Source organism: Oryzias melastigma, linkage group LG20 (genome assembly GCF_002922805.2).
Source record: "Oryzias melastigma strain HK-1 linkage group LG20, ASM292280v2, whole genome shotgun sequence".
Classification (NCBI taxonomy): Eukaryota; Metazoa; Chordata; class Actinopteri; order Beloniformes; family Adrianichthyidae; genus Oryzias; species Oryzias melastigma.
The window spans coordinates 12,463,764-12,476,703 of NC_050531.1; the positions used below are offsets into that span (position 1 = coordinate 12,463,764).

Genomic DNA, 12,940 nt, shown 5'->3' on the forward strand with positions numbered 1-12,940 from the left:
GGGTTACAGGGGCCCAAAAGTACCATTGGAAGTGTCACCATACATCCCGTTAAAAATAAATAAATAAATAAGACTGAATTATTTCATTGTAATTATTAACTTGGTGCCTCTTGTAGACTTTTTGTCCTGTTTCTGTATTGGTAATGCCCACTCAAGTTGTCGTAAATGAGAAAAAGTTTCCAACTGACCTACCTGTATATATAAAGATATATAACGGTTATAATAATCTCATAACCCTGATGTGGAGATGTGCTTACCAATGCTTTTGTAAAACTCTTCAAAATAAATAAATCTGATCTCTCAACATCATCCGTGTGCTCCATGTATTGCAAATGAGAAATAAAGCCAATGCTTCCGTGTAACAATGAGGCTAAAAACTTTACGGGAGTTTCTCCAAAAGGCAACAGGAGTTGTTAGTTCCTGAATATATTTTTGGACACGCATAAAGCATAAAAACCAAAAAAGAGATATTTGGAGGATTTGTTCAGAAGCATTTGACTTTTCTCCCAAAAGTGCAACCTATACTCCGGAGTGAGATATTTATGATTTTCTTCTTTAGTATGCATTTTAGTATGTATTCTATAGCTTATACTCCGGTGCAACTTATACTCCAGAAACTACGGTAAACACGTTTAACAAAAATGTAGTTTGAAGTGCATAGTTATCTTGACAGGAATTTGCTTTGCTCAAAGAGTTCAATAAACAACATTTAGGTGGGGCAACATTCACTTATGTGCAAATAAACCTTCAACCCCCACAAATAATCAGTTAAACTGAGGCGTTTCTACACAATTGTGTAGAAAAGGAAAAAAAAAGCAACATAAATAGAAAAAAAAATATTTGAAACTGAGAGACAGCTGTACATGTGTTAACTTGTGGGGTAAAATGGAACTTTTTAACATGAGAATTATTACGCTATTGATTTCTTCTGCAATCTGCATCCATTTGGTGGAACTACAACATAAGTTCTTCCTGGTTTCCATCAAACTTAAGAAGAGATGATGGAAGCTTGGTAAAATGAAAACACAAAAACAATAGGCTCTACCAGTTGTAGCCTCTTATTTCCAAGTGATCACTTCTGAGGATTGTGCTCGTTTCGTTCTTTTTTTATGACCTAGGAAATGGAATGGGAAATACATAGTATGCAAGCTCATGTCTTTTCATCTCTTTTATATCACCCGCAATAGCTTTAAACAGTAAAGCTTTTACGAATCCAGAATCCAGTGATAGGGAAGCTACATAATCACACACATATGCCTGCGGAAACCACTGCTGACTCTTGTGTGAATACACAATGCCACTGTCTCTTACTGTCACACACAAAGCTTGCACAGGCTCAAACTATGCACATGCCAGCTGCCTGTCACTGATAAAAAAAAGAAAAGCGCAAATGCTGAAGGACAGCTGAAAAGAAGGAGGAAAACAATCCAGATTTCACATGATAGAATGTTTTGTGGTTTCCTGTGTAGATGCTCATTTGCGGGTGTATGAGAACAAGGCATCAGGATGTCATCGTATCACCTTATTTTGAACAGTTATCAACAAAATGTGAGTTTTTAAACATAACACATGTAGAAAACCATCACTGAATTACTGCCATTCAACAAATCTTCAGGCCACAAAAATGCTGTGTTGGACCACCGACTCTGATCAGCACGGCTGCCAAAGAAACACGACTTGCTGTTTTTGATCAGAGTAATCCCCACACAGCAGGACTCAAGTGGGGGCTGCCATGCTTGTGCAGACTGGCTGAGCTGATCGGCTGCATCCCAGTTTTTCAGTACTCCGGTTAGTTAGACAGAATCTATGTGAAAATCTGTGGTCAATAAGTGCATTTGATAAATATTCATCTCAACGGTATGCTTATCTTTTAACAACCCAGCCTCCTATTTGACTTAAACGTGTATCTCTACGTTATTAGTTTCACATCATACCTAATCAGCTGCAGCACGTACCATGTGCAAATGTATGAACTGGATTTGAACCTGAGAGATGCCTCTCATAATGCTTCACAATGCCTCTCATCGGCTCTTTTTATAACTGCTGTTCTTCCGGGCTGAAAACGTGATCTAAAAAAATGTAAAAAATAAAGTTTTGGGAAACAAAGATCAGACGAAAAACTAGGCCTCGTAGAGCAAAGCTAGAGGGAACTCTAAGTACAGAAGGTTTATAAGGTCCAATAATTGTTATGCTACATCCACACCTCTCGGCAAGTTTCGAAGTTAAGTCAATGTAAAGACACGATCTGGTGCGAATTGGGAGTTGGGTGCGGCAAGTTTTGACACGATGCGTCAACCAATCAGGAATTCAGCTTTGGCCACATGATGTTTTTTGACTAGATCAAAGGGAAGAAAAACAAATTCAATATGGTGCCTTAATACGACGAGTGTTTTCCTGCTTGAACTTCCATCCATTTTCTCAACCCCCGTGGTCTGCAGGGTTCCCGGAGAACATCCCGGTAACTGTTTGGCGAAGGTGGGATATACCCTAGACAGGTCAGCCAGCAGCCTGTCACAGACCCCAATCCAAAACACAGCTTAGGTCGCAGGTCAAACAGGATAAATATTTACTGAACACACTAAAACGAAATTTTAAAAAATTTTAAAAGTAACTTTTTAACGTAATTATGAATAATAAAAAGGCAGGAATATTATTCCAGAATAATTCCACTTAAATCTTAAATAACTTTCAATATTTTACTCTGTATAAAAACATCCATCCATCTTCTTTTCCGCTTTTTCCCTTTCGGGGTCGCGGGGCTACTGATGGGCGACGGCGGGGTTTACCCTGGACAGGTCGCCAGCCTGTCGCAGAGCAGTATGTATAAAAAACATGTTTTATCAAAATTATACAAGTTAGAATTCAGTACATGATAATGCCGGGCCTTTAATAACAATAAAATAAAATGATCTGGATGGCCGGATATATTTGATCCATCCAGATCTGGAACCTTTGACACATGTGATATAGACCCAAGCTGTAGCGACTGAACGCTAAGAAAATGTACAACCCAGAAACAACTCAGAAACAGGCAGTTTGTTGCTGAAGATTTATTTGTGGTTCTGGAGGGTGGGCGTAGTGTCTTTATCTTCCTGAAGGGGGCAGTGGAAGAAGGCATGAAGCAGGAAGTGGGCTTGACTTGTAGTTCCAGTGGTTGTTTGTAGTCGAAACAGGAGTACACGGCAGAGAAGCACACAGCATAGTAGACGTGAGGAGGCTTGGAAGACTTTGTGGAAACTCTCGATAACGTTGAGAGGATCAGCAATCAGGAACATTAACAGGAGCTTGGTCGAGGACGGAAACTGGTCGGCAACGAGGAGACCCAGGAGAACTTGATCATAAAAGTTACGAGGACGAGGCAGAGACGTGGTCAGGGATGAAGCTGGGTCGGAACCATGAACGTGACGAGACATGAAGCGTGTTGGAACGAGTATATTGACTACTAGGAACTGGCAATGAGCAACAGAGAGAGCGGAGTATATAAGCTGTTTAACACAGGTGAGTAGAATAAGCCTGATGGCAATTACAGATGGCAGCTGCGCATGACACAAGCTACTCGCTCAACATCATCCATGTTTTCCATGATGTGTTCAAGAATTAATTCCAGACAACTTTGGTGGTTGCTCCACAGCAGGGGCGTAAAGGTTATAAGCAGTAAATTTTGACACGCGGCAGATGCGAATTTGCCACATCCACTGTAAATGCAGCATAACTCAATGTTTCAAGCTTCTGCATTCAAAACTCTCATATTCACACATTGCTACACTATTTTTTAAGTAAGTCTTTCATATATAGGAAAAGTATTTGAAAAAACTTGCACCACTTGAACATTTCGCGCCAAACCTCTTCCAACTGTGAGTACATACTCTAGTATCGGGTAGTGACAGTCCAATGTGAATACCATGTGCTAAGAAAAAAACCCCACGTACAGCGTGTCATTGAACGTACCACACGCTTCACACTCTGGAGATTAGTTTAATAATGTTTCAGTGTCACAAACTTTTTTGATCTCCACATCCTTCTCATTCCTGTATGTTATCTTCTCCACTCATTTTCCTATCATTTTAACCCATCTTTCTCTCATTTTGGTTAAATATTGATTCTTTGTATACACTAAAAATTTATGCTATCTTCTATAAATTTATGGGGCCCTCAGGCATTTACGAATTTCTTCTCCCATCTCTCGCTCTCCTAAGTATTGGTGCCTCAGAGGTAATTCGAAAAGCGTTGCGCATCTTTGCAGATGGCAGTATGCCCTCCACACACAGCCTGTGAAAATAATGCTTTTTGCCTACAAAAATCCCACATATTCATACGAAAACGTACCCTCATAAACTCAGAGGCACACACACAAACACTCAAGGGGAATGAAACAATATGATATTGTAATTTGGGGTGGTTGTGTTGTGCTTCCCCCCTTAAATTTGTGCCGCAGGCTTTTCCATTATTTTAATGCCATTTGTTTCCTGTTTGGATAGTGTGAGTAACCTCATGTGTGACTGATAGTAATTCTCTATCTCCGAGCAACTGATCTTATTAGTTTAAGCTGGGTTTGCAGAGGTGAAAAGAAATGGATGCATGAACAAATACTCTTTTATACATTTAAAATATTTGGTAGTTATTCTCATTAGGATGTAACATAGAAAACTTGTATTTTTGCAAACCTCAACAACAGCCCTTTTACTTTAAAATTGACCAATTAATGCCAAACCCTAACTTTATCATGTCTATGTACTACTGGGCAATATCTTCTGCGTATCCTGTAAAACAACAGGAGCTAACAACACTACTTTTCTGACGACCAGATTCAACGTCAATAGCAAATTCAAAGTTAACATAAAGCTGAAACATCACAAAGCTATCATCAATGAAGCATAGACATGCAGAAGATATTGCTTAGTAGACATTAAACTTTCTAAATTAAGGTGGGGGCTGCACAATATCAACCTAGGGATCTGAGGGCAGCCAGTTTGAGACCTGACCTACGGGTAAATTGGGGAAGTATTCGAGACCTTTGAGTGTATAAGAGAACAAGATAACTTAGTCAAGTTACATACTGGCCAATCAGATGCCTCAATAAAAGCATGTGGTGCCCGCTAGTTCCCATCTTGAACTTTCAAGATGTTTGATTACAGATTCTTCCTAGCCTTCAGTGGTTGGGGTTCGGACTTCCAACAAGCTTTCTCTTCAGTGGCGACAGTAGTTACCATAAAAACGTTGACTCGGGCCAATCACGGCTTACTAACCTCATCTGGCTCTAAATGGCGGAGCCTATTTCACAGAAAAATGGCGACTGTTGTATTAATTTCACTGGAGCTGCAAATAAGACATTTTCTACAGGTTACATCACACTCACTCAGTCCAGTTTTCTTATACAATCAATGGGTGAGATGCTGCCACATCATATTTTTATTTTTTTTTTTTTGCAAAATAATAATAACAATTATTCTATGATACCCCTTAAAGTGGCAGAACGAGCCTCAAGGGAGCTGCAAGACATACCATAGTTAACTTCAACACCTCCCATCACCGGTGATGCTTAAACACAAAATCTTAAACTTTCTGTAACTTTTCAATCATTAACACAATCAACGTAATTCCAGTAAATTCTGAAGGAGAAAAGTAAATCAAAGAATTTAAACATGTGAGCTTTGATATATGATGTGGCCACTCCTCTCTGCAACCCACGGTCTTGAAGAACCCAAAAACCCAAAGCATCCATACAAGTCAACCCCATACAGGTGCATGCGATTAAGGCATTAGTATTAATTTAGCACAATATAATCCAAAATATGACAAGACGTTTGCAATTTTTATACAAGGATTGGTGTAAATTTCCAACAAGGTCTTCAAATGACTAGTTATTTATATATGTATATACAGCGAGAAATTAACAGGAGGTTTAAAAAAATAAAATAAAATACAATCTTAACATCTAGCCTTATAGTGATCTACACAGACAACATATTGCTGAGTAGATAAGTTTTAGGTTACTGAATGAAATCTTCTGTTCTATTCTCGTGGACTACATGTTACATTTGCTTCATTATAAAAACAAGTAGAGGTAAAATCTAATTAACATTTTCATCTTTCCTTGGAGAACTTCTTGGCATATGTAATTAATTAAGATTAATTACCACTGCTTGCATGTTTTGTCTTTGTCAACACCTACTCAAGAACACACTAACATTTTTCCTCTTTTTGCTGCATGAGAACATCTTAATAAATTATGTTTCCTGGTCAGTGCAAAAGCTCCCAAAGTGGGGACTTCTGTTTCTATGGAAACAAGCCATGCCACCCAATATTTGGATAATTAATCAATATGGTGGTCAAGAGAGAACTCCTTTACAAAAAAAAATGTAGATAAAAATAACTCATGTACTTCCTGAAAATATCACATTAGAGTCAGCATTAGAGGTTTGATTTAGAGATTCCTAATGGCGGTGTAGGTCACAGAAGAGAATCTATAAAATATACAACTGACTAATCCTTTCGGTGATGCCAACCATGGAATTTTAACTTTTACATTTTTGGGCAAAATATTTAGAAATGAACACATTGTATGAGAATGAACTCAACTAAAATAAAAAAGGCGTTAAGGAATGGTGGAGAACTCAAAGTGTTTTGCACACAAAAGTCTGTGGATCAAAGCCTTTCATGTACTCCATCCATTCAGTGCTTTTATTACATATAGCGCGACATGATAAATAGGCATAAAAACACCCAAGGAAATGTGAAGCATGTCATCCCTTCAAAAAGGAAGACATCAAATGTGAACACAAATTCCAAGCATGACTCATAAAGATGTCAAACTTCATAGACTTAATGAATTGGGACGTAAGCTGGGTGACAGCACAGACCGGAATGTGGGGTCAGTGATGAAAAACATCACAAACCCATGGAGGGAAATTTTTCCATTCAGCTCAGCTCTGGAGAAGCTTTGCAGATGTCAAATCCTCTTTGGATCCACGGATTTCCAATCAGACCACAACAGTCTCACTCTGCACTTCTGTAATAGAGACGCAGACATATCCTCCCACATAGACAAAGATATCCTGTCTGACTCCCTCGCGCGTCCAAACATCTCCAGGGGCAGATGAGGTGACAGCTGGAGATACTAACCCAGAACAGGGCAGTTCCAGAGTTATGGTGCCTGAGTGGACAAACTATGAGGGATTTGGTAAAAACCTCTTAAACCTTTCTTTCATTCAGCATTAGTTTCTAGGATTGTGTAAAACATCTTGCCTTCAGCAACTTGTAACAGAGGGCTAAGGTCATTTTAGAATGGCAAATTCTTTATTGCTCTACTATTAAAGTTGATTTTTTGATTTAGATATATCTAAACTATAAACATTGAAATTATTCCGATATATGTGCATACCATACAGACCTAAGATACAAACACACAAGATATGCATAGAAGAATGGACGAACCATGAATTCTTAAACGCGTGTTTAGCTGATGGTGTTCACACTGGACGAGCTGAGAGGGGATTCTTCCTCACTACTGTTTACTAGCATATGTCCGCCACCTACAGTTGGAGGAGATTTGGTGCAAATTGTCAAAGCAGTGCAAATCTTGCTCTAGACTTTTTCTTCCACAGCTCTATTCCAATATGAAAGACTTGGTATCATATAGAAGGAGCAGATTACTCCCAGTCAGCCTTAGGATCGATTTTAAGATTCTTTTATTAGTCTATAAAAGCCAAAATGGAATTGGACTTTCATTTCTATCAGAATTACTTTTAGTTTATAACCCTCCCACAGCCCTCAGGTCCTCAGGTGGAGGTCAGGTCAGGTGCAAATGTCAGAACAAAAACCCACAGCGAGGCCATATTCCAGCACTGTGGGCCTCGCATGTGGAACGGCCTGCCAGAGGATGTGAGGGCTTCATCCACTGAGGAGGTTTTTAAGAAAAAAACTCATCTTTTTAGCTCAGCTTTTGAGTATATATATTTTTTTACATGTTTAATTTGATTGTATGGATTGTTTGTTTTTTGGGGATGTGTATGAGTGTTGTTTTTTTATTTTTATTTTATTAATGTTTTTACTTCTATTTGTTTTGAATTATTTATGCAAAGAATTTCAAGGTGTTCTGTAGCAAGAAAGGTACTACGTAAATAAATTTGAATTTATATATAACTCCACAAACTGCACTTACTAATTTCTCCCGCCACAATCCATTTTCAAGCGGTTGGAACTTCCATGAGTTAAAGGGGGATGCCATCCTTATGTCATTACAAAATCGCGATACTCATCAGAGTACTGCATTGCCAAATAGTGGTCAGGGGTTTAGGAAGAAAACGATAGTAAGACGCTGACCTACATGTTTGCTCATAAACATGTAATTGAATATTGCATTTTAAATTGATATAATGAAGTTTTGCGATATTTTACTGAATTTATATTTTCTTACCCCAGAATCAGGAATACTTCAAGTGCTGCAATTGCTGTAAGCAGACAACACGCCAAAGTACACTTTAGAAACTAAAGACACATTTTTTTCTTCCATTTGTTTTTATTGACTTTATCGTTGCTTGTCTGTGTCAAGTCCGTCTGTTGAATGAGTTGCATTTATGCGCTTGTTTGTTGCTCCAATGGGACGATAAAGTCATTTGAACCAAATTAAAGTGAATTGAAAGCCACCAAAGACGATTTTAGTCCTCCAGGTGGGGGTGCAGTATCTGGACTGTGGGCATGTGCCGGTTCACTAGCTTGAAAATGTAACACTAGTGCAATAGCGGTCTCTGCAAGCGTGATAAGAATTTCGAATAAATCAGACTTTTACCTTCCAGCACATGGACGATCACGCATGTTAGACTTACCATTTGCTTCATAAAATACTTATCCCCACAGGGAAAAGAAAAATGGATTGTGTTATGTATGCGACTGTGTTGTTTTTTCTTTTTTGGCTCTGCACCACAAAGTGTGAATCTGTAAAAATACCATTAAGAGCGACTAAACATTTCATTATAAGTCTGCTGAGCTCCCACCGTGTCGCTGAAGCAAGAAGCCAGTATGGCTTTCTGTTTAAGAGATACTAATAAAAGCATCTAAGAATAGAGCCTGTGTTTGCTTGTGTAATGTTTGTGTGCCCATGTATTCTAGTAATACTGATGTAATCGCAGCTCAGACCCAATTAGCCTAGAGGGTAAGTCTGTAATAAACCCCACCCCTGGGCATAATGGCCTATTAAAGCAAAAGTGGACGGAATAAATGAGCTTGTGTAGCCAAAGAAAGAAAAGAGGCTTAGAGAGAAAGTGGTTAAAAAGGGGGTTTTAAGTTTCAGAACAAAAATGAAAATGCCAAATCTATTCACTCTCAACCAAAAAGAGGATACAGACAAACTTCATTTGCTATTCTTTGATTAAGTCTTCAGCTTAGAGCGAAAACGGCTCACAGAAACTAAGCAGTGGCCTGCGGTATAAAAGACAAGGGTCTTACACAATTACAAGACTGAATAAAATCATAGGAAAGATGCCTTAAAGCTGACTAAATATCATCACCTCTATCCTCCCCCCAACCCAAGACAATAAGAAGGAAATTACAAATATAAAACCAGACAAAAAAGTACCAAACAGGTAAAAATAAGAGTTCATTCAGAAAAGGGCAGTGTTATCTATTAATTAATCCTCTAACAATTGTGAAGTAAAATTTAGGAAAAAGCAAATTAAACTTCAATAATTAAAGCAATTTTAAAAAAATAAATGAGCAAACTCACCAGACAATAGATCAACTTGGTGGTTTCTGTCTGCATTTGATGCGTTTATGTGAACCACAACTTTGCCGTCCAGTAAAGAGATCTCCAGCGTGCCTTCATCCAGATTGCTGAAGAGGAGAAGGCCGTCGGGGTTCCACGTACGGAACTGGAAGCCCACAGACACCATGTTGTGACTGGCTCTACCCGGCAGCTGCAGGAAGCTGGAGGCATTGAAAAAGACTGGGAAGGTGTGGGTCTCCACGCAGGAGAATGACAGATTGCGCTGCTGGGACAAAGATGGAGATAAAAACACAAGATTTGAAAGGTTGTTAGTGTTTTTTCTTAATTAAAGTCCCACTTCTATCATCTTTTGATCTATTTTAAAAGCGTTCCCAGTGATCTTTTAATTGGCCTGTTGTTTGTAATTTGTTTTCAAACTGCATTTTTTCATCTGCTCCTGATTCACAGTGATTTGAATAAAGAAATACTCTAATTTTGAACTTGATTTTCTTTATATATGTCCTTTATAATTAGAAAAAGGATTCAAGAGTAAGTTAAAAAGGATATTTCTTTGGAACGAGATTTAAAATGTATTTAAATCTTGCTGATTTATCGAGAAATCTACAATAATTATGGAAGAAATCTCTAAAGTGTACTCACAAAAATTTTATTAAAATGATAGTTTGTTTTACTGCACAAATTTAATGCCTCCATTGTGATTTCCACTTATTTCAAAACCAGCTAAACAAATCTAAGTCTTAAAATCATTGTGGATACAAAAAATGAAACCTGTCTTTTATTACTTTATCATGTTATGATGGCAAACTCCTTCCATTACTGACTGCACCAATATCCCCCTTCACGAAAAATGAGAACTGCCAAGCTGTTAATGGCTGAGGCTGGATTTGAAGAATGAAAAATTCTCCAAAATATCACAGAAAAAAATCTATATATGGCTCAAGCTGTCTTTATAAGAGGGTCAAACAGCATCCTGGATGAATTTTTCATCCTAGACCAAAAGCAAACACCAGAGTGGGTATTAAAGCTAATACTATTGAGTTTCTCCAACCACAGCTCTTAATCAAATTACAACTAAGCACACAGAATTAAGCTGCCTCATAAGACACATTATTCCTGATTCTGTTTGTGTGTTTGGCTTTCTACAATGTGATAGGATTAATTTTGATTAGAATGAAATGCCTGTTTGAGTCAAAGTGAATTAGAGGTGCAGCGTTAATAAACTTGATTAGTGACCCCATTTGTTTAATCAGCTCATCAGTGAACTAAGACGTGGCACTGGCTGTGTACAGACAGCGGCACGTCTGAGCCCACAGCTGGCAGCGAACTTGATCTCAGGCGACACGATTTTTGGTAAAAATACTTTTATTATAGTTTTTTAAGTCAGAGATAGCTGGTGTTCAGGAAAAAAAGTTATTTTTATTTATTTATTTTCTGTATTAAAGGTTTTTAGCAAGTTTTAGCAAGAAATGAGAAGGGAAAAAATATATATATATATATAAAATTAAACAATGTGTCAAAATGTATAGAATTGAGCTAAAAATAAATTTAAGCTTATTTTTTGTCTAAAATATAAACATTTTGGCTTTTTCGTGAACAAAGATAACAAATTTAAGAAAAAAATAAATATATAAAATCTATTTTTCCGAAAATGGCAGAAACATAGAAGCTGAAACTAGAACGATAATTGAAATTGTTTCAGAGCAACATCATGTTGTTAGAGTTAAATTTCGGAAATTACTTATTTCCTCTTTGCTATTACCAGGAAAAAGGCAAATTAGTTAATAACATTTTTTTTGTAGAAAAATAAGAGTAATGAGCAGTTATGTTTTTGAAACAAAAAGACCGGAATGCTCTCAAACCATTATTTTATTTTTAGCTACTTTTAGCAACTGACTACAAACATTTGCATGTGTCCTTTCTGAAAATTTTGTCCTAAACAACGGAAATGAAACCGTCCCTCTGGTTGAAATTTTAAAGTTTTTTTTTTTTTTTTGCCAGTAAACTCAAAATAATAACATCTTTCTGCAAATCCTTGAGATTGTATCTAATTTAGAAGTTTGCAAGCCACTATTTGAGCTGAAGTTCAATCTAAGTGGGGTGCAATTCATGAAAAGAGTGGAATGCATTTAAAATGCTCTGCATGTCACAGAGATGAGTTAAACGAAGTATTAAAAGGAAAATTCTCTGTTTGTAGTCACATTGAAATGTGAGCCATGCATGCAAAGGCAGCGAGTAAACACATGGAGGGGTCACCGATGGGTCAGATGTGTCTGATTAATTATGAATCTGTTAAACCATTTGGGTTCTGTGAATATTTTTCCCTACACACCCAGATTGCAGTTGAATTAGTGTCACAATGAACAAATCAAAATTCCACTGCTTTCATATGTTGCTGTTTTTTTTTTTGTTTTTTTTTTTTTTACTCAGTGCTTGAAACATATTTTCCAATTGTTGATTAAAATCACAGAAAAACTTTTCAAATGCACATTTTCCTTACAAAGCTGGATGTATCCAGCTTCTTTCTACGAGCCAGGTCTGTAATGTTGTCTCCGTTGTAGTTTATACTCTCCATGCAGCCTTTAAAGTTCTTCCTCCCACCGCCGACTGGCTTTCCGCTATAAGGCATCCCTCCGAAGGTCAGCTACAGGGAGACAGAGGTCGAAGAGGAAAGAAGAGACAGAAGATGGAAAAACAACATATTAGGTGCATCTAATTAGCCATTCATCCATTTTACATTCAATTAGCTATTTCTGTTAATAAAATGAACCGTAAATAATTTGATTAACTGGGTTGAGATCCAAGGGTTGCAAAAGAACGCCACTTTGAGGACCCATGTGTAAGTTTCATTACAGTAAGCTTCTTTTTGGCCCAGAACATTCCCACTGAGTCCATCTACATGCACATTGAACATCTAATTATCTGGTCTGTTTAGTTATCAGGGTTTCTAAGGAGCCATGTACACAGAGTTATTTGATTTTCTTTGGCTGATAATAGCATTTATCCAATAATAACATATTGCATTAAAACATGTAAATAACTGGACATTTATCTGCATGTATTTGCATTTCTTTGATGCATTTTGAAGTTTTTACATTGGTAGTTATGCAAAGGAAAAGAAGGGAAACCACAAGTTGCATAAGACCCAGAACCGTGTTTCGTATCCAAGGCAACCCGTTATTGTGAAATACAAATGCAGGACTAAAACTTTTTTTTTTTTTT

The 12,940-nt window shown here is 37.5% G+C and overlaps 1 protein-coding gene across 2 annotated transcripts in view; it reads right to left on the reverse strand.

The window, feature by feature from the left end:
- Positions 1-12,940, reverse strand: part of cntnap2a (contactin associated protein 2a) — a 332,490-nt gene that overhangs the window by 134,693 nt on the left and 184,857 nt on the right. The window contains exons 8-9 of one of the 2 annotated variants that reach the window (XM_024280015.2): positions 12,219-12,362; positions 9,722-9,986 (exon numbers count right to left, since the gene is read on the reverse strand). In XM_024280015.2, coding sequence (XP_024135783.1) covers positions 9,722-9,986; positions 12,219-12,362 — 409 coding nt within the window. The remainder of the gene's footprint in view (positions 1-9,721; positions 9,987-12,218; positions 12,363-12,940) is intronic. The other variant, XM_024280016.2, reaches the window with a different exon arrangement.